The sequence below is a fragment of the Schistocerca serialis genome, chromosome 3, assembly GCF_023864345.2.
Source record: "Schistocerca serialis cubense isolate TAMUIC-IGC-003099 chromosome 3, iqSchSeri2.2, whole genome shotgun sequence".
Taxonomy (NCBI): domain Eukaryota; kingdom Metazoa; phylum Arthropoda; class Insecta; order Orthoptera; family Acrididae; genus Schistocerca; species Schistocerca serialis.
Window position 1 is genome coordinate 1,012,927,395 of NC_064640.1, and position 23,635 is coordinate 1,012,951,029.

Sequence of the window (23,635 nt, forward strand, 5' to 3'; positions counted from 1 at the left end):
GGCATAATTAAAGAATCGCCAAAATAAAGGAAAACATATTAACCCATATCTTCCAAGTGTTGCACACATGCACCACAAAGTTTTCAGTGCCATAATTAATTTTTTTCACAAAGTGTAATTGTGAGATATAAAAAAATATTTACTGAGAACATGTTCATTTTGACTGATTTTGTGACATTAAACTTCATGTTGTGTGTATGCCACAGTGGGAGAAAATGGGTTAAACCTGAAAGGAGGTTTCAATTTAAGCAAGGCTTGTGATCCAGTATTTAGTTATCTTATCTTAATGACTATCTCATCTATTAAAGCTGTAAAACTGTAACAGAATGAGCATTTCATTAAGTACCAGTGTAAGCTCTGAAAACAAATGAGCATCAAAGGGCCCTGGGAGTTGGACTCGGTCATAAATAATAACATGACTCCCATAATACTTCACAATCTGACTGTAGCCCAGGCAGTGAGTATGCATAAGAACACAACTCACATCATCTGAAGCAGACGACTGGGCCAGCTGTCAAAATATTGTGCAGAAAAATGGAATCAGCAACTCAGCTGAACACCGGGAAGTATACCATTAATCATTAGGAGTTTTTTTGATGAAAATTTAAAAAGCTGCTTGTAGTAACTGTCTAATTGCTACTGGATGAAACAACTACTTTCTGCTTGTTTTCTTCCGGTTCAAAACTATCAGTCCACCAGAAAAAATGAGCAGTGTATTTGTATCTCATTTTTCCTCAATTTGTTTTCTGTTGGGAAAACTTCAAGAAACACAATGGAAAGGTTGCTACATGTTCCTGTGTGTTTCAAAAAGTTGATGAAAGAAAGAAAATTAAATGTGTTTGTTCCCCTGTTTCAGAATAAATATAAGGCATATTCAAAAATTAATGGCCAATGGCAGCTCAGACAAAGTTGCACAAATGGAGTACCACAAAGTCATGAACTCATTGCTATGACTTCACTGTTGTTCAGCTATGGGTGAAAGTAAACAATAACGGCTTAGGAAATCAATTTTCTCCCAAACCTCAAAGTGCATGCCGTAATTAAGATTATCAAAAAGGATCTGCAGTTGCTCAAATTCACCAGGAGGTGTGGCTAGTTTACGAGCCTACATTAATCAGTAAATGAAAGGTAAGACAATGATGTTCAGTCTTGAAGTGGCAGTACATATGTACATGATGAAGAAAAGAGTGGCAGTCCCAGTATCCAGATTGATAACCAAAAACTGTTATCCAGTCGACAATTGGTGCTCTGGTTGATAAATTTCCTCATTTTGGATGCATAATGATAGTCACAGAAAATCTCAGATATTGCAAATTGTGTACAAGGTGGGTACTGAAAATGCTTACTGCCCAACAAGAAATGCAAAGAAAGTCAAGCAGATGAACATTTCTAGACTATCATCAAGACAGAGACAATTTACTTTTGCACATTGTTACAAGCAACAAGGCAAAACAGAATAAAAACTGAATAAATAAATAAATAAAAATAACATTTTAAAAAATATAAGTGCAATGGAATTATTCAACATCTCCGAAACTGAAAAAAGTCAAATAGTATTCTGGGACAAAAATGGTGTTTTTTTTCCTTTTTTTTTGTTGGTTTTGTGGACATAGGTCAACACTTACAGCTGACGTGTACTGTAAAATGCTCACCAAACTGAGAACTGCCATGCAAAATTGATGGTGTGAGAAATGCAACTCCACACATCACTGCCCAAACCAAGGATGTGATTCAGCATTTCTGTTGGAGACTTTTCAACCGCTCACTTTACAGCCTCAACTTCACACCCAGTGACTATTACCTCTTCTTGCATTTGAAGCAATTGCTTTATGGACAAAGGTCTGATGATGACAAGGAACTTGTGAGCAATTTGTCAACTAATTCAATTTCAAGGCACACAGTTTCTATGTAGAGGGAAAGAACAAGATAGTGCAATGTTACAAGAAGTGTTTAGAAATGACCTGTGACTATGTGGAAACTTCAAGTATGTTTTTGGGAAACCAAAAGTATCGATAAAATCTTTTTCTAATGAATATTTGTTTTTGTATGACTGAAAGAACCTCACTCATATGTTAACTATATTTTGTACACAACAGTATATTACTGAAAATGAACTACCCAGTGACTAAATCTTTCACTGTGGGCACTTCAAATGAGATTTCAAAGTATCAAAATAACAATTACTAATATAACAAAATGTCAGTTCATTGGTAAGCGTTAAATTGCAATGTGAGTTATGGAACACAGAAAATTATGTAGTTTCCCTAAAATGGTAACAGCAAAAAAAAAAGTTAATATGAAACTGTGACTTCCAATTGAAATATTTATTATTGTAGTATAATGTCCTGCTATTTTTTTACACTGATTACTAATTTCTCTCAAACACTGATCATTTTCAGATCATATTGGTCACAGAGCAACATCATTTGCAGGTAATCCGCAGTAACCATGATCTGAAGATCTACAGTACTTCAACAATACAAGTAAACAGTGTAAAAAAAGCCTGAAATTATACTGCAATAAAATATATTTCAATAACTCGGTTGTCACACATTTTTTCCAATTTTTATAGTAAAAAAGCCGAGTTCAGAAATGAATGTAACATTACGTATTCCCATAGACTGAACCCTATGTAGAAAAGCCCCCAAAAGTCAAACAAATAACCAGTGTCAAAGTCTGACATAATTTAATACGCTAATACAAATCTGGCTAAGTTGAAACAACCAGATGTCGTTGAAAGTTTCCAGAGGAGCATTAGGCAATGAATGAATGATACAGGGTAAGGGAATACAGGCTCTTGATACCATTCCTCACAAGCAGCTTCTAATCAAATTGGGTACCTATGGGGTCAGTTATGTGACTGGATACACAATTTTTTGTCAGAAAGGTCCCACTTCACAGTACAGTCACCAAGTAAAGCAGAAATGATATCTGGTGTTCCTCAAGGAAGTGTTATAGGCCCTCAGCTGTTCTTATTCTATATATAAATGACTTAGGAGACAATCTGAGGAGCCATCTTATATTGTTTGCTGATGATGCTGTCTAGTAAAGTCATCAGAAGATGGAAACCAATTGCAAAATTATTTAGACAATATACCTGTACAGTGTAAAAGATGGTAACTGACACTAAATAATGAAAATTGTGGGTCATCCACATGATACTAACAGGAGTCTGTTAAATTTCAATTACAAGTTAAATCACAAAAATCTAAGGTCTGTCAGTTCAACTAAATACTTAGGGATAACAATTTCGAACAACACTGGAATGATCACATAGATAACGTGGGGAAGATGCACCAAAGACTGTGTTTTACTTGCGTAACACTTAGAGACTGCCTACATTATGCTTGTCTGTCCTCTGTTAGAGTATTGCTGTATGGTATGGGATCCTTACCAGATAGGATTGACAGAGCACATCTAAAAAGTTCAAAGGAGGGCAGCTCATTTTATATTATCTGAAATAATGGAGAGAGAGAGAGTGTGTCACAGATATGACATGCAAGTTGGGGTGGCAATCAATACAAAGGTGTTTTTTGTTGCAGTGAGAGCTTTTTACGAAATTTCAATCTCAGACTTTCTGCTCTGAATGAGAAAATATTTTGTTGACGCCCACCTACATAGGGAGAAATGATCATCATAATAAAACAAGAGACATCAGAGCCCAAACAGAAAGATTTAATTGTTCAGGTGCACTGTTCGAGAGCATAACGGTAGAGAAACTGTGTGAAAGTCATTCAGTGACCCCTCTGCCAGGCACTCAAGTGTGGACTGCAAACTAGCCATGTAGATGTAGATGTAGATGTAGTACATGGGAGTGGACAGGATTGTAGCCTATCAGTGATGCTATTCAGTCTGTCCAATGAACAATCAATAAAGGAAACCAAAGAAAAATTTGGAGAATGAATGAAAGTTCAGGGAAAAGAACTTAGTGGTTTATTGATGAATTGTAATTCCGTCAGTGAGACAGCAAAGGACTTGGGAATTGCAACTGAACGGATTGGACAGTGTCTTCAAAGGAGGATACAAGAAACATAACAAAAGGAAACCAAGGGTAACAGAATGTAGTTCAATTAAATCATGCATTGCAGAGGGAATGACAAACTTATAGTAGTAGAGGAGTTTCTATTTGGGCTGCAAAATAACTGATGATGACTAAAGAACAGAGGATATAAGATGTAGACTGCCAATGGCAAGAAAAGCATTTATGAAGAAGAGAAATTTAACATAGAATATAAATTTAATTGTAAGTAAGTTTTTTCTAAAGGCATTTTTATTAACTGTATCTTTGTACGATAGCCAAACAAGGATGATAAGCAGTTCAGACAAGAAGAGAATAAAACCTTTTGAAATGTGGTGCTACAGAAGAATGCTGGGGATCGGATGGACAGATCATTTAATTAATAAAGAGGCACTGACCAGAATTGGGGAGAAAAGAAATTTATTGCACAACTTGACTGAAATAAGGGATCAGTTGATAGGACACATGCTGAGGCACCAATGGTCATCAAATAAGTATTGGTGGGAAGTGTGGGAGGTAAAAATTTCCGAGGGAAACGAAAAAAAAGATGAGTTCAGTAAGTTGGTTCAAATGGAAGTGAGTTGTAGTAATTTGGAGATGATGAGGCTTGCTCAGGGTACAGGAACTTTGAGTGTGGCATCAAACCAGTCTTCGGGCAGAACACAGTGACAACAACTTAATTTATGTAACACTATCTGAAGAGCAAAATATAATAGCGACAGTGAATTCTCATCATCCCCTCTGAGATATGGGATACAGTGGCAGTAACCTGGTGAACAGGAATGCTGAGCATAAAAATGTTTTTATGAAGTCAATTTGGGGCTTGCAGAAATTAATTAATGATTAATATTCACTTCAGCTAGCTGTAAGCTTGGTAGGAACCACATGACAACTTTTCTGAAATGGGCTGCAACTGCTTGGTGTTAGCTTCTGCTCCTTGGAACTGGAAGTGTTCATTGCAATTATGTTGTTCTACTTGTGTACAAAAGTGGTTTTCTTTTCAAAGATATGGTACAGAACTAGTAGCTGAATAGCTGAGATGCCTATTACTCTACTGAAAGCAATGTGTACAGTACAGTTGTTCACCTATGTATCGTCAGGTTTCACATGCCTGCAGTATTTTTGCAGACTAGGGGCCAATTGTATAAATATTGCTGACTGGAGATCAAATTTGATATTAGATCAGAAAGTGAACTATGTTCAGAACTCTATTGTATAATGCTAAACTTGGATCCACCAAAACATATTCAGTTTTGATCTTAGGTAACACACAACATGCTCAGCAACACGGCTAAAATCGGCTATTGACACGATTATTGCACTTTGACCGCAGATATTTATTATACGTCATAGATACATAGTACATATTATCAAAGGTGTTGTGCTATAACTGGGGGAGGAAGTAAACAGAAAACAGAGCAATCTTCAAACTTTTCTCAATGAAGAAAGATTTGCTGCTGTAAATTGCGTTGGGCCAGTAGAAAGATATAATTGAGTGAAAGAAAAGCCTAAAACCTTAAAGTTAACAGCAACATGCAACAGTGGTTGGTTTCTTTTGATTGTTTTCATAAGATAGTCTCTGAGCCTTAGTTGCAATTGCTCTACAGTACTTCTTTCCAAAGGAAACCTCAGCTTAAATTACTTGTTACATAGCTCCAAGAGTGGGTCCATCTTTTCACAGAATGTGCAGGCAGCTCATTGGATCTCATCATCATCATCATCATCATCATCATCATCATCGTCATTCTCTGTGGATATATCTGAATGCTCAGATATTTGTTATTGTACACAGAATTTTGCATAACGGTGGTCCAGAATGCTCAGAAAACAGAGAGTATAGAATGGTTTCAGTGGTATGGAAAGGCATGGTAACGCTGTTGTAAATATCTTTATGACCAATAATGTGGAGAAAGTAGTACAAAATGGAAAAAAAAAATGCATATGGAATTGTCATAGCTGCTGAAGGACGTGTTCAGTAGTTAACAGTTTAATATGAATTGCATAGCTACTGAAAGAACATGTATAAGTGATGTTGAATCATTATTGGTTGCTGTCAAAATTCCCATACCTAACTGTTTACTGCAAATATTTCAGGTTTTCCTTTCTTACTACCCTGCCAAGTGTCTATTAAATGCCTTTGAACAAATCACATAAATTATGAGTCATCTCCGAAGAGCTATTATGAGAGTGATCATTAAGTACACGTGGTAGTCGGTAATTTCCTTAACCTAACATTGAGGTTTTTTTAAAAAAAAAAAAAAAAAAAAAAAAAAAAAAAAAAAAAAGAGCATTTTGAGCATCAGAAGCGTGGGAATGTCATAGTCACATATTTACTTGCCATTTTTTCAGTTAATAACAATTTTTTTATTATTTCAATTGATATTTGCTAAAAACAAAAGCAATGAATTGTAGTGCCAATAAACTGATGATTAGAGCTGAATCTGACTCTGAACTGAGAATTTTCACCAGTCAAATACGATCTATGATTAATGTGTATACCATGCAGATTTCCAGGTTAAGTTTTATTTGAGGTCATTTTCTGTCTTAACCTATGGTTAAATGCTTTATACAATTTGCCCTAAGAGTGGGGTTCTTGAGTTTTGTGTCCAACGATATTCACATGATATTATTATGTAACTGCAGTAATTATTATTCATGCTTTGTATAATTACTTGTAACTTTCTACCAGTGTGAATATTGCCAATGAACATAGTATATCTGTTAAAGGTTAATACTTGGAGGCATCTGATGTTGAGTCATTTTCTCCACAGAGTGCCACAAGTTTAGGAACACTACGAAGGTGTTTGAATGTACATCTAGTATATTTATGTGTAAAGTGAGAGATCAAAGGGTATGCGGCTACTTGCCTACATATTTTTCCAAGATAACTGCACTGGTTTGGTTGTATATCTTCTTTCATATTCTATATGTTGTCTTAAAAAGAAAAATTATCTAATTATCCAGATTTATGTTTGTTCTTCCTTCATTCAAAGATACCTGTAACCCTGGTAAGTTTCAGATCAGAACGGTTAGTGACAACGTATAACCTCCAGGAACCATATATATATATATATATATATATATATATATATATATATATATATATAATATATATATATCTAAAAACAAAGATGATGTGACTTACCAAATGAAAGTGCTGGCAGGTCGACAGACACACAAACAAACACAAACATACACACAAAATTCAAGCTTTCGCAACAAACTGTTGCCTCATCAGGAAAGAGGGAAGGAGAGGGATATATATATATAATAGAGGGAAACATTCCACGTGGAAACCTAACTTTGAGGCTTTTTTTAAAAAAAAAAAGCGTTTTGAGCATCAGCAGCGTGGGAATGTCATAGTCACATATTTACTTGCCATTTTTTCAGTTAATAACAATTTTTTTATTATTTCAATTGATATTTGCTAAAAACAAAAGCAATGAATTGTAGTGCCAATAAACTGACGATTAGAGCTGAATCTGACTCTGGACTGAGAATTTTCACCAGTCAAATACGATCTATGATTAATGTATATACCATGCAGATTTCCAGGTTAAGTTTTATTTGAGGTTATTTTCTGTCTTAACCTAGGGTTAACCTAGGTTTTCCTGACGAAGCAACCGTTGGTTGCGAAAGCTAGAATTTTGTGTGTAAGTTTGTGTGTCTATCGACCTGACAGCACTTTTGTTTGGTATATATATATATATATATATATATATATATATATATATATATATATATATATATATATGGCTATTACAAATGATTGAAGCGATTTCATAAATTCACTGTAGCTCCATTCATTGACATATGGTCACAACACACTACAGATATGTAGAAAAACTCATAAAGTTTTGTTCGGCTGAAACCGCACTTCAGGTTACTGCCGCCTGAGCGCTCGAGAGCGCAGTGAGACAAAATGGCGACAGGAGCCGAGAAAGCGTATGTCGTGTTTGAAATGCACTCACATCAGTTAGTCATAACAGTGGAACGACACTTCAGGACGAAGTTCAACAAAGATCCACCAACTGCTAACTCCATTCGGCGATGTATGCGCAGTTTAAAGCTTCTGGATGCCTCTGTAAGGGGAAATCAACGGGTCGGCCTGCTATGAGCGAAGAAACGGTTAACGCGTGCGGGCAAGTTTCACGCATAGTGATGTGAAAGATTCAGTGTTTAAACTTCCTCTACTAAGAAACGTGCCAGAACTGCGAGCTCGCATCAACAATGCTTTCGAACTCATTGATGGGGACATGCTGCGCCGAGTGTGGGAGGAACTTGATTATCGGCTTGATGTCTGCCGAATCACTAAAGGGGCACATATCGAACATTTGTGAATGCCTAAAAAAACTTTTTGAGTTTTTGTATGTGTGTGCAAAGCATTGTGAAAATATCTCATATAATGAAGTTATTATAGAGCTGTGAAATCGCTTCAATCATTTGTAATAACCCTGTATATATATATATATATATATATATATATATAATTTTTTTTTTAAAGATGCAGAACAACTCCAGTACTGTAACCTATTCTGTCTATATCCGCTTACATTTTTCTTGGCAGTTACTGATACAAGGACGCAGGTGTCACCAAGTATTGGAAGCAATCCGTAATTTTGTATACAAAGTAATTGTAAAATGAAACTTTGTTAAGTGTATATTTTTCATATGAATCAGTTTCTCAGTTGTTATCGCGCCGAAAGCTAAAGCCATGGGCAATAAATGTTTGTCAAATACATAATTTATTTGTATATCATGACTGGCTCTCAAGGTATTTCTTTCAGAAGTATTACAAGGATAGCAGGGTAACAAGTTGATGACAGGAAAAGAGAACACGCAATCTTGTAAGCCACCCAATAATGGTACCCAACTGACAGTCAATGAAGTCTCTCTTCAAAAAGAACAGATGTATTTAAACATGCGGGGGGCATTTCCAGTGAACAGAATAGAATGGAAATTGAGATCAAGGGAAGAATCACAGTGGCAAATAGAGCATATTTTGGTTTATGGGACATGTTGTGCACTAGAACCGTTTCGATAGATTTTAAAATCTGACTATACCAGGGTGTAGTTCTTCTGGTAGCTCTACATGGGTCTCAAACATAGACATTAAGGAAAGCAGATGAACAAAAACTGCTGGTCTTCAAGAGAAAGGTATTAAGGAAAATACACCAATTGGGGGGGGGGGGGGGGGGGAGAAATCACAACACCAAGGAGGAGTTGCGCAGTATAAATGAAAGTTGGTAGGCATGTTTCTACATATGAAAGATGACGTCTATTCAAATTTCACGTTGTCGCATACGAGTGGTGTTAGTAGTGCCACTATGAGGATATAAATCAGGTTTGCTTTAAATACACGCTGTAACATTCATGAGTGTTAGTCTTTGATAATAGATGTGGAGAGTTGATGTTAGTCAAGAATACCTTTAAGGCAACAAAGATGCCACTATCAACACCTCACCAAGTTTGAACAAGGTCATGTAATAGGGCGATGACAAGTCAAATGTCCCTTCTGCGATACTACTGAAAGACTTGGCAGGAATGTAACCACTGTACACAATTGCTGGCAGTGGTCACAAAAAAGTATGGTTGCAATAACACCTGGCTCCGGACAGCCACGTGGCACTACTGAAAGGGAATACCATCATCCAGAATGAGATTTTCACTCTGCAGCGGAGTGTGCGCTGATATGAAACTTCCTGGCAGATTAAAACTGTGTGCCCGACCGAGACTCGAACTCGGGACCTTTGCCTTTCGCGGTCAAGTGCTCTACCATCTGAGCTACCGAAGCACGACTCACGCCCAGTACTCACAGCTTTACTTCTGCCAGTATCTCGTCTCCTACCTTCCAAACTTTACAGAAGCTCTCCTGCACAGGAGAGCTTCTGTAAAGTTTGGAAGGTAGGAGACGAGATACTGGCAGAAGTAAAGCTGTGAGTACTGGGCGTGAGTCGTGCTTCGGTAGCTCAGATGGTAGAGCACTTGACCGCGAAAGGCAAAGGTCCCGAGTTCGAGTCTCGGTACGGCACACAGAATACCATCATGTTTGGCGTGTGGCTCAGGCACGATATTGTATCTGCAATAGTTGGCACCACAGTGACACGATGAACTATAAAAAATTGGTTACTTCAAGGACAGCTCCAACTTCAGTGGTGTCAAGTGAGAGCTCACTGGCAGGCAGGTTCGAGGTCTGCTGTTTCTTCCTGATGAAAACTGGTACTGCCACGGTGCCAGCGATGGCCGTGTGATGGTTAGGAGGAAGCGAGTTGAGAGCATGCAGCCAACCTGTCTGTGGGCTATACACACTGGATCTACACCTGGAGTTATGGTTTGGGGTGTGATTTCGTACGACAGCAGAAGCACTCTCGTGGTTACCCCACACATCCTAATTGCAAATTTGTATGGCATTCTGATGACTCAGACTGTTGTGCTACCATTCACGAACAGAATTTCAGGTGGCATTTTCCAATAAGATAAAGCTCACCCACATACCACTGTTGTAACCCAACATGCTCTAAAGAGTGTCGACATGTTGCCTTGGCCTGCTCAATCACCAGATCTGTTCCCAATTGGGCACATATGGGGCATCATTGTACGACAACTCCAGCGCCATCCTTGTACTGACCTAGAAAGGGCAACAGTGATGGAACTCCATCCCACAAACTAACATCCCATACCCATACAACACAATGCATGCATGTTTGCACGCATGCATTCAACATTCTCAAGGTTACACCGGTTAGTAATGTACCGGCATTTCACATTTCCAATGGCTTATACATTAATTATTCTTTGGTGTTGTGATTTTTTTTCAGTCAGTGTAATTTGCCCCAAGAGGAATGGAGGATATTAAAAAACTAGGAACTGACAAACCTATATGCACAAGCTGATATTGGCCGAAGCATGAACAAAAGAAGATTGTTGTGAGCAGGATACCTAATTAGGATGAAAGAGGGAAGACTGCCATGAGTAGCGTTCTTAGGATCCACGGAGGGCAGGACAGGCCAAGAAAGGATATGGACAAGATGGAATGAGAATATCAACAGGATGTGGGACGGTAGGAGACGAGATACTGGCAGAAGTAAAGCTGTGAGTACCGGGTGTGAGTCGTGCGTCGGTAGCTAAGATGGTAGAGCACTTGCCCGCGAAAGGCAAAGGTCCCGAGTTCGAGTCTCGGTCGGGCACACAGAATACCATCATGTTTGGCGTGTGGCTCAGGCGCATGATACTGTATCTGCAATAGTTGGCACCACAGTGTGATAGGCCTGAAAAATGAACGGACTGTGAAAGCCAGGAACAGAAATGATTTGTGGAGGAATATAGAAAATTCATATGATCTCCCAGGTCAAAATGGCAATTAAGAAGCGGAGAAATCATGACTGGCTAGTTGTAATAGAAATAAATTTTAATTTTCAATTAAAAAAAGAAAAACTTTTATATGTGCTTAAATGCTTCATAAATTAGTATATTATGCAAGTGCTGACCATCCATTTGTATTTGACCTACCTAAACCAAATGGTAACTAATGAAAAAATAATGTTAGAGTGAATCCACACGTGTTCCACTAGTGAGGGACATTCTAAACCATATATCTAATACCCCTAAAAAGTAACAGCTTATTTGTGTCAATAACACAACACAAAATAAGCAGATAAGATACCTAAAACACCCTGGAGTTATTTTTGAAAGTTGTTGTATATCATAAAGGCAATAAACACAGTATAACAAAGTAACACAAAGTTAAATGTGTTCTCTCAATCAAGAGGTTAGTTATTAAAGTATCAGTCTGATCATAATTAAAAACTTCATCCTCCACATCCTCCTATACCATGCTCACACATTCATGCAACTAGCTAATTTTTTAAAATATTTTTATGACAAAGAAATTAATGCTCGTTTCTGCATGCCCTCAGTGCTACTGTTTGATCAAGTCCATTACTATACTGAAATGATACTTTTTTATTTGCAAGATAGAATGATAATTGACACTGGGTACTTGGAGGGTTTCAAGTGACATAAATGACTTCCATACATGATTGGTGATATGCATCCAAGTTCCTGTAATTATTGGTCACTAGAAGTTAGAACCTTAACTCTGACATGGGCTGAAGCAAGCAAAATGTACAAGTGTGGATCATCTTGTAGTCACAGTTAAAAAAATTACTTTATTTAAGAAGAGGATAATGAAATTACTCCGATAGAAGAAATGAAAGTTTACAAAACAGATCAAATAATTAAATAATTTGATAAGATTTTGTCTCCAGATTTGTAAGCACAGTTCCCCCCCCCCGCCCCCCCACCCTTTTTTTTTTTTTTTTTGAGATGGAGAAATGGGGCTAGGGGTGTTTAGTTGAGAACTCAGTCCAAAATTCTCTACAGTACTACACTCTATTTCTACAAAAGAAACAACTACAGTTTCCTTTTATAAATCCATCAGTTTTTTTTATAAAGGTTAACGTAAATGAATCCGTTACACTAACTTTAGAATGGACAGTGTGAAAATTGACAGTTAACATGGGAAATATCAATAATTTATCAACCTTACAGTTGTCAATAATATGTAAATAAGAATACAGCATATTTAAAACTAAATAAAACTGTGGGCTCCAGGTACATGCAAAAAGAGTGTCTCTTCCTGTGCCCAAACAGTGTTATGTGATTACATTAATAGTACTGAAATGAATTTTAAACTGATGTGTGTTGTTTTTCAGATATGTATTTCCTGAGATAGTTACAGATATGCAGTAAAATATAAATGTAAGGGTCATAAAATGCAAAAAATAAATACAGTTAATAACACAAAAATATATTTTTTATCACATTTATGATCACAAATTTTTAAAATAATTTCAGTTTTCATAAGGCACTACAGTCATCCTAAAATACGAGACTGGTGGAGCATTTTAGATACACTAGGGAAAACTCACAAATTTAATTGCTTATATAAGCCTGGAACACTGAAAAATTACAATATTAGTTTAGCACCATTACTTTAAAAGATCCTTTCAAATAGAGATCAGGTTTCAAACCAGATTAATGACTGAAAAAATACAGTCTTTTCTAACAGTTGACCTATACGACAGATGACTTAAGTATGCTGAAATTCTAAATGGAGGTGTGTCTTCCAGCAAAAAGTATCTTTACATGCACAAGACCTTAATGCTATAATGGTAACATGAGTGATAAGATAGCTAAAAACTTACATTTTTGCAGTTTTAATAATCTGGCTGGAAACATGAGTATACTCATTAAATATTCTATCTATATACAGTTAGATAATATACTCCAAAAATAAAAGAAGTCACTGATGCTATTCCAGTATGATACTCCAACATTTACCCTGAGCTTTACTTGTAAAATCACTTTTCACAGACTATTGTAAGAAAATGATCGTTGTAATTTATCGGTACAATAAAAGTAACAAATTAACTTCAACTTCCGACCACACAGCCTTTTAAATCCCTAATTCTCAAACAAGTCCTTTTCCTTAAATCTTACAGTCTGAAAAACAGTTGGTATATAAAATTATGATGATAAACACACAAAATATGCTCACTTAAAACAAATAACAACAGTATATATATTTCAGAGACTGACAGCTAAAGTAATAAAAGAGGAAAAACATTAATATGAAAATAGTTTTCAACTATTTAAAAATCTTTTTGACATATTAAAGATTTTCTACATCACAAATAAAATCACTATGAACTCATACGATGACTTTAAATTGAGAAAGAGATATACTTTGAACTAAGTGAGGACGATTATTTATACAAGTCATATACCATTTAATATTAATTGTGAGTAATAACACAGTTCTTCAAATAACACAAACACATCCTTACTGTTTGTAACAGCAAGTGGAGAATACATGATTACCGCATTACACTGTACATATTTGTTACAAATTTGCATCAATATTTATATCACTGCAACATTATATGAAAAATCAGTTCCAAAACAACAGCAGGGCTGTCCTGAGACATTGATGCAGCTTTGTGAAGAATGGGGATCAGCTCATTGTCAAGACTATTCATATAAATTGGAGGAAGTTTTTCTCCTTGGCTTCCAGCTTCATAGCCCACCTAAAAGACAAAAGGTATGCATTTAAGTTTAATATTTCCCATTATTTTTCTAAAAGTGTTTTTAAATGTCAAGAAATTGCTAACTTATTGAATATGTACTTCATGTCACTTGAAAATAGCCCTGTATGAGAATAAACCCTGTCTTATTTTTTAAGTAAACAACCTTCTGTTATGACATACATTACATGCAGCTGGGGCACTACTTGTCCTACCCATTGGTAAGTTAATCATTTCCTCTTTTATTTCTGCACATTTTAAAAACTAGAGAAATGTGTTTCAATCACTACAATGAATGCTTAATTCCTTAACATATCTATGGTGGACATAAATGTCATTGTTTTGGGTGCAAGAATAAAGAATAAACTTCACATTTTGCAATGCAGGGGCAGCAGATGTCCCTGTTGGTTTTCCACTTAATTTTTTTTATGTGAATGTCACTTTGTTTCCTGTTTTTGGAAGGACATTCATGATGAACAAGTTTCCATGCATGCAGGCAGTGCTCCAAAGTTTGATATATTGTTAAATAGCATAGGTTTTTATAATGTGACCAAATGAGACTGCAGTCAAGCCCATCGCTCTGTGAGGAATGATAAATTCTCATACATGTGGGGGTCCTGATGCCTCAATACCATCACATTTCTCTCTAGACAATAGTGGAGGAAAGGGATCTTAAGTCACGGGTCACTGACAAATATCACCCACATGCTTTAGGAAACATCAAGTGTCTCACCTTACACTGCTGTATGAGCTCACACTTTATGCCTGTCTGCTGACATGATATTCTGGGTGTCCAATGAAAATTATGCTGGAAGGAAGCAGTAGCCAAAACAATGGAGCTCTACCAGTCTGATTTTGGTGACTTTTTTATCACCTCATTACCACACAGTGGAAATATTCAATATCACCACCACTAGAATGAGCTTGGACACACACATCACTCAGTGGCAGTAATGCTGACAATTTTTATTTTTATGATGTGTGGTTGACAGACAGTTACTGGACAATATTACCATGATACCCTGGTAAGTAATCGTGCAAAAATGTACTGACAAGCATTCCAACAAAATGCCAGGACATTACTCACAGCAGTGACACATGTTGCTGTGTGGGATATGAAACTCTGTCCCATTCTCCATATTTCCTTGAACTGGAACCCTGTGACATGTTCTTTCAATGTATGAAGAGCCAACTGTTTGCCGAGCATTTCCAGGATGACAATAGCATAATAAGAAAGACGGAACAGAAGCAAAATTGAGCATTTATTGAAGAAGGATATCAACTAGCTCATCCATAAGTAAGAGAAGTGTTCCACTTTTCATGGTAAATATGTGGAGAATGATTAGTTTCAGTGTGAAGACTCCTGACAAAGTATCTTCTTTTAGATTTGTGATAGAAAACATTATGAATGTTCCTCATCAGTGCCCAATCTCTCAACACAGTCATTGGTATGCAAGTTTTCGGTTATTACTGCATGTTTAGCAAGGAAACAATTAATTCTATAATGTTACAGGAAAAAACTTTAATATAATACAAATGAGTAGATTAAAGAATGTAGTGAATGGAGATGTGATACACCTTACAGCAATTAATATTTTAGCAAACCACTCCCACTACTAATATATTATTAGAAATAAAAAACTGCCATATCATCATCATCATCATCATCAATGTATGGTGCCAACACAAAAGATACCAGTTACAAAATTAAACTGTTTGGCAGCAATGGTTTTAAGCAAATTTTTCATTTTTTATGCTGAATATTGACTGACACTGTGGAACGGATGGAATTTCACACAGGTGAGAAGTTGCTCGTTTACTCTGACACACTTTGTGCCTGACAGCTATTCCAAGCATGTATCCAAGCAAACAAATTATTAGCTGAGACTGCCAGAAGAGTATCCTACCACTACAGAGAGCTGTTTCATTGATCAGTGAAACCAGTCAACAACAAAGATCCCATTGTATAGTACAATGCTCCTCTACAACCCACTGTTTCAAGTTTAGTGTAATCGAGTGTCTAACATAGACTGTAATGAGTTAGAGCTGAAATGACAGGGTGTAATGAGTGAGAGATGAAACAAGAGGAAATGTGTAAAAGGTGTGGTTAGTCAAGCTGACACTCTGATCAAGGTGGACGTCCTTGCAGTTGATACTATCTAGCAGTTTTCTTTCAACATACCTGTGTGCCAATCAACGCTTCCTCTATGTGATGAGTAGCAATCTATCAATTTCATACTATTTTTATTTGATGCTGGCTTTTCTACTGTTTTTTCTCCACAAGTTAAGGAATTTTTCAGTCAAGATACAGGGAAATAGTGCAAATAAAAGCATGCTTCCTACACTTTTATTTGAAGCTCAAGTGTATCAAGCTAAATATGCTGTGATAAATATGAGCTAAGTATTGGTTGATCAAGATGATGTCTTAATGGAATATGATCCTGGGAGTATAGTGTACCTGATGTTGCATCAACCAATGATATTCAAGTCCAAAACCCAATAACCACTAAAATATATGGCAAAAATTCTGTATTTACCTACAACACAGTCCTCTTTATGAACAATACAAATTTCCTTTGAAATCTAACTTGTAGTGTTAGAAGTGGTAGAAACATCCTAGTTAATGTTGTCATGTAGAAGAAGGTGTAATTAGATGAATGACAAACACTAACTTCACTTAACGAAGGTTTATTCAGCATTTGCACATAAAAGAGCACGGAGCGAACTGCCTCTGGCCAGAACACATACAGTATATGATTCTTGACATTTGTGGATTCTTCTAGAATGTACTCAAACTGAATATACAAATTAAAAATTTTTAGTGCAGGTGAGTTTTGAACTCACAACCCTCAATGCAACAGTTTAGTATCAAACCACTACACCACTGAGCTACTCAGCTTCTTCTGTGACAACATTGTATGAATTACCTCAAGTAACACAACCATTGGTGTGAAGGGTGAAATCATAGTGCATAGTGATATTTTAAAATAAGAAGCACACTGCATGTGCCTTGTGAGGGAATTCAATTTTTATATTCTACACTCCATAAATCTGCAATGTATTTTAACCAACTTGAAAAGAAATACCAACTATATACAGATATAATAGACTGGCTACCTTATGACAAATTTCTCAAACCAGTCACCAATTTTCTCTCTTTTGAAAACATTGTATCATAAAAAGCCATTAACACTTTAAGCTCAGTTACAGAACACACATCTAAGTTTCCTTTGCTCTCTCTGTGATGGTACTCATGAAAACTGTAGCAATTAACTTACATTTTCTGGGTGTATCATTGCTCGAACTGCTATCTTCGTTAGACCTGCCTGTGCTAATAAATCTAGAAGATTAATCACAGCCAGGCAGGTAGCTCTTGCTATTGATTCTGTCAAGCGACTGATATCTATGGGATCACTTCCCTGTTCTGATACTTCTTCAGACTGTAAGAAAAAAAAGAAAAAAATGGTAATTTGAAATAATTTCACATGTCTTCATACAACAACAAATAATACCTCTTCTAACTAACAAAATGGTTCAAATGGCTCTGAGCACTATGGGACTCAACTGCTGTGGTCATAAGTCCCCTAGAACTTAGAACTACTTAAGCCTAACTAACCTAAGGACATCACACACATCCATGCCCGAGGCAGGATTCGAACCAGCGACCATAGCGGTTGTGCGGTTCCACACTGTAGCGCCTTTAACCGCTCGGCCACTCCGGCCGGCTCTAACTGACAGATAAGGTTTGTAAGAAAGGTAATACAACTAAGTCCATAAAAACTAATTTATTGATCAGAACAGTACAATGCATCAAAATTTTTCAAAACAGAACCCTCCTGTCAATTCATTCTTTCCATCATGGTTTCCAAGTATTGTAGGCTTACTGGAAGGCCTGGGTTGGGACATTCTTTAGGGCACACGTAATAGAAGATTTCATATTGTTGATGGTCCGAAAATGAACTCCTGTCAGGGTCGTCTTCAGCCAGGAACAAACAAAAGAAATCTTCCACAGCAAGGTCAGGATGGTAAGGGAGCGGGAGGGGGGGAGGGGGGGGGGGAGCTGGTGCAGTGTTGCCATCTAGTTTTTTAATACAGGGTGTATACGAAGACATGGAGAAAAATTCCCAGATTTTTCTTGGATTCTGGTTAAAAATACACTTTTTCCTTGTTAAGTGACAGTACATTTTCACTCGGAACCATAAAATTTATCAATCCTTTGAATGATTAAGGTTTTACATACTGGCGTAGAACTTCCCAGCACTTCAGAAAATGAACCCCAGGAAAAAAAAGCACTTTGAAGTACAGCTACATGTATGCTGCATATTTCTGTATTACAATACGCTGTATATTTTTGGGTTATGAAAGTATGTATTTTAATTCCACAAAATGCAGCATGTTAGTTTCCGAAGCACTGAAATCGAGATTTCAAAACTGTTGTAAGCCAATCATAGCTCATATCACATGATCTTGCCAGCCAATGATAGCAGGTATTCAGAGCATAGGACACGTGATGTAGTCAGCCAATAGCAACATTACTGTTAAGTACCACAAACACTCAAATATGAAAAGTTAATGGTTTAAATTAATATACATAGTGTAGCTACCAGGAATGCTAAGCTTTCACATATAATGTTGGTCATTTTTGCTTGTGTTCCATTTTACGATACATCAGACAAATGTGCCACTAAAATTTTAAATAATGACATAAATGTTTGGCCCTCTGGGCTCGAAATTTTTCTAAATGCCTGGTCCTCAAAGTGTTAAGCTTTAAATGAGAATCAAATGCTCTGTGATTCAAGAAATTTAAAGCACATTTGCACACATAACATAATTCATCTTGCATAAAATGAAATGGTTCAAATGGCTATGAGCACTATGGGACTTAACTGCCGAGGTCATTAGTCCCATAGAACTTAGAACTACTTAAACCTAACTAACCTAAGGACATCACACACATCCATGCCTGAGGCAGGATTCGAACCTGCAACAGTAGTGGTAGTGCGGCTCCACACTGTAGTGCCTAGAACCGCTCGGCCACTCCGGCCGGCAGCATAAAATGAAATTTACTTTGAAAGTCTAATGCTTTTCAAAACCACCATTCGTAATATTTTCCAATGATCTGTTAGAATTCGTTTCAGCAGTTGCCAGAGAGCACCAGAAAATGCGTGTGTGCGTACAGTTACAATGACATAGGAAGCCCATATCTTCATACATGTATAGCATTAAGAGATATTGCATTATCTAATAAACGAAACAGGATATCACAGGATACTAAAAGAGCATCGGAATTTCGTGAACCATACTAAAATGCATAATTCAGCTCAAAGTGCACATTTGTATGTCCAGATTCACAAAAAAAGTATGACCCAACATGATATTAATGTTTTCAGTGTGGTTTTCAGGATGCAGATTTTCTTGGAGCACCACTACTGTATTATCTAATGGTCGGTTCTTTACTATGGCATAATGCCATATGTGCCACAAGATAAAAATGTGCATTTGAAATTCAGCAAATAGTTGACACTAGCCAATAGTGTTTCAAATAAATTGACTGCCTCTGTGGAAAACATTAATAAAAGCCGAATTTCTTCAGCAAATTCACAAAAATAACTTCACTGTTCTGTAAGGCATTTAATGCCAGGCTGCCAAAAACTTGGAAATAAAATGAAATAAAAAAAAACTAATTTTAGCCTTCCATAATTATGCGAATATGTTTAAATTCGCTTGATAGCCCCCAGCCACAGAAATCCGTTTTGTTTTCATTTGACATGAGAGCTGTAAACGAAGAGGAAACAGCAAAATCACTAAACGTAAACACAGGTCACATGGAGACTAGCCCCCTCCCACCAACAACTCAGCCTGCTCTGCGTACATGCGAATCTGGCAGCTTTGGCACACCAGAAAATTTTTTTCGGGAAGCATCTGGTTGCTTGTTGCTACAGCTTACAGTCGCACTTCAAGTAGCCCGAAGCGGGACAAGGTACTGCTCATACACGACTCACCCACGCACGTGCATGAGCCTGCTGGCAATTGCTCAAACAAATCTAACGTAAACCACTGTTACGTTATGCTCATCGGAAGCAGTTTGTTGTTATGAGCTATTGCATAGTCTTCGTCCTAAGGCCTTTGGCACATTTTGCTGTTGGCAGCCGCTTGTGTGTGCACTATGTTTTGTTGTTGTAAATTATGCATTTCCTTTGCAACTCAGGTTTTATTTTTTTTGCCACCCTCGTTTATGTTTTATTGCTGCAGTATTATTCCGCATTATGGGGCTAAAAGTAAAATTCGTTGTAAGAGTGTCGGTTCTTATCAGTCAAAACTACAAAAATTTAACTGAAAACTAAAAAAAAATTCCAGGAATTCTAAAAGATTCCTGGGTTTTTCCCAGTTTTCACCTGAACGAAGTGTCCGCCCCTGGTAGCTGAGTGGTCAGCGCGACAGACTGCCAATCCAAAGGGCCCGGGTTCGATTCCCAGCTGGGTCGGAGATTTTCTCCGCTCAGGGACTGGGTGTGGTGTTGTCCTAATCATCATCATTTCATCCCCATCGACGCACAAGTCGCCAAAGTGGCGTCAAATCGAAAGACTTGCACCAGACGAACGGTCTACCCGACGGGAGGCCCTCGTCACACGACATTTCATTTTAGCTGAACGAAAAAGTCCCCGGTTTTTTCCTGGACTTCCCCATTGTCCCGGGGCTTACACACCCTGTAACAGATAATACCTAACCAAGAAAGCAGCATCGCTGCGCACATTGTCTTGGTGGAGCATAGCTTCCAGGAACCAGTGATGTGTGATATGATGTGTGCAACCCCTTTTTCAGTCTTTTGAGCACTTCCACATAAAAGGCAGCATTGACAGTCTGTCAGGTAGGTACCGAACTGTGGTGAATGATATCACTAGCACTGAAAAAGAAATAATAATTGCCTTTAGTTTGTGCCTCCTCATGTATGCCTTCCTGGGACATGGTAACTGTGCGATGTGCAACTCTGAGCTGTCTCGTACTTGAAAACCACAACTTAATCTCCTGTTATAACACTGCCACAAAAGTACCATCATTTCCACACCTTTCCAAAAGTTCTTCACAAATCAGCACTTGGTTGAACTTGTGATAGTCGGTCAAAATTTTCGAGACTAGTTTTGCAGACATTTTCTTTATATGAAATTGTTCGGTTACAGTGTCATGGACAAGGGTGTTTGGGTATAGCCAGAGTCTGAGCTATATGATGAATACTCATTCTACAGTCTGTGTGCCAAAGTTCTCTCTCTCTCTCTCTCTCTCTCTCTCTCTCTCTCTCTCTCTCTCGCGCGCGTCACACTGTATTCACCTTTTAATGTTATTGGACAGATAAAAAATCTACTCACCAAGTGGCAGTATAACATGCATGTAAGAAAAGATTATAATTATGCAAGCTTTTGGAGCCAGTGACTCCGTCCAGCAGAAGGGATGAAGGACCAGGAAGAGGGATGAAGGAAAAGGACTGGAGAGGTCTAAGGAAAGTGTTAAATTTTGGAAAAGTCACCCAGAACTTCAGGTCAGGGAGACTTACTGCATGGGACGAGAAGGAAAAGACAGAGTGTTGGGGACTGCACCAGATGCGATTTGAAAAGGCGGAGGTGAAAGACTGTGTAATATGCAAGACAAAGATTACTTCTATAACTTTGTGCACAAGTTAATAAGAGTGAAAAGCTAAGTGCATTGTAAGAAAGAGAGATGGGAGGGGGATGGCAAAAAATAGATAGGTATGAAAATGAAAGATGTAGAAAATTAAAATGCAATGAAGAGAGGAGAAGTTACTCTGAAGAAATGCCAGGAGGGAAGACAGTAATGTAAATGAAGGCCAGGCAGATGGCGAGAACCATGGACGTGTTGTAGCGCCAGTTCCCACCTGCAGAGTTCTGGGAAAATGGGTTCTGGGGGAAGAATCCAGATGGCGTGTGTGGTGAAACAGGTACCGGGATCACAACTGTCATGTTGTAGAGCATGTTCAGCAACATGATATTAAGTGTTGACAGTGCACACCCTCTGCCTATGCCCATTCATCATAACTGATAATTTGGTGATAATCATGCCAATGTAAAAGGCCGAACAGTGTTTACGTAACAGCTGGTACACGACACATCGTTTCACAGGTGGCACTCTCTTTGATAGTGTATTTTTTGCCAGTTACAGGGCTGGTATAGATGGTGATAGGAGGGTGCATCGTGCACGTTTTGCTGTGGGGACAGTCACAGGGGTTGGAGCCATAGAGTAGATGGAGAAGGAGCATAGGGTCTGACAAGGACATGGCAGAGATTGGGAGGACAATGAAAAGCTATTCTCAGACAGAATGAATCTCATTTCAGGTCATGATTTTAGGAAGTCCTGGTCTTGTTGAAGTAGCTGATTAACACATTACAGACCAGGATAATACTGAGTGACAAGTGGTGTGCTTTGAAGTCATTTTTTGGAGGGATCAGCAGTACCAGGATTGGATGTGATGGTCCGGGAAATCTGCTTTTGAGCTAGGCTGGTGGGGTAATCATGTCCAGTTAAGGCTGAGGTGAGGATGGTGGTGTCTGCTGTAAAGAGCAGCAGGCAAAACATGTACATGGGGGATGTTGGTATAGAGGGAGGTGGCATCACATAAGGCCAGCTACACACTTCTGTTGACATTAAACCTACTAACAAGCAACTGATGTTGTTGCTGGTGAGTAAGTTCCTCATCTGATTAAATGAAATTTTGGCCTTTTGTATTCTGGTCGCAATTTCTTTCGCGCTTCTACCATCTCTTGTGATTTTGCTTCCCAGGTAAGTAAATTCCTGTATCACTTCCAGCTCCTCTCTTCCAATTCTCATCCTCAGAGGTTCATATTATGCCCCTATACTGTATACCACCACTTTAGTCTTTTTCTTGTTTATTCTCACTCCATACTGATTGCATAGAATTTTTTCCATTGTTCTGAGGACTTCCTCTAGATCTTCTACCATCTCTTGTGATTTTGCTTCCCAGGTAAGTAAATTCCTGTATCACTTCCAGCTCCTCTCTTCCAATTCTCATCCTCAGAGGTTCATATTATGCCCCTATACTGTATACCACCACTTTAGTCTTTTTCTTGTTTATTCTCACTCCATACTGATTGCATAGAATTTTTTTCATTGTTCTGAGGACTTCCTCTAGATCTTCTTTTGTCTCCGTGACTATAGCAATATCACCTGCATAACGTAGCATGTCTATCTTCTGCCCGTGAATTTTGATCCCCGCCTCAGTAGCAACAACATCAGTCTGAAAATAAGGAAACGTATCATGAAAGGTTTCGGTTTCGTTTGGAGTGTGGCCCTATACGGATGTGAAACTTGGACAATTGGAAGAGAAGAGAGAAGATGGCTAGAGGCCCTGGAGATGTGGTGCAATAGAAGGATGATGAAGATCAGCTAGAGACACAAAGTAACAAATGAAGAGGTGCTTAGAGGAGTACAGGTATTCAGATCTCTGTGGAGGCACATCCAAACAAGAAGAGATAAACTTGTAGGGCACATTCTACAACACAAC

General features: G+C 37.8%; 1 protein-coding gene across 1 annotated transcript in view; it reads right to left on the reverse strand.

Moving 5' to 3' along the window:
- Positions 1-12,746: 12,746 nt before the first annotated feature.
- Positions 12,747-23,635, reverse strand: part of LOC126471471 (zinc finger FYVE domain-containing protein 9) — a 429,993-nt gene continuing 419,104 nt past the window's right edge. Inside the window, exons 19-20 of the mRNA XM_050099668.1 lie at positions 17,382-17,543; positions 12,747-14,106 (exon numbers count right to left, since the gene is read on the reverse strand). Coding sequence (XP_049955625.1) covers positions 13,948-14,106; positions 17,382-17,543 — 321 coding nt within the window. The 3' untranslated portion in view covers positions 12,747-13,947. The remainder of the gene's footprint in view (positions 14,107-17,381; positions 17,544-23,635) is intronic.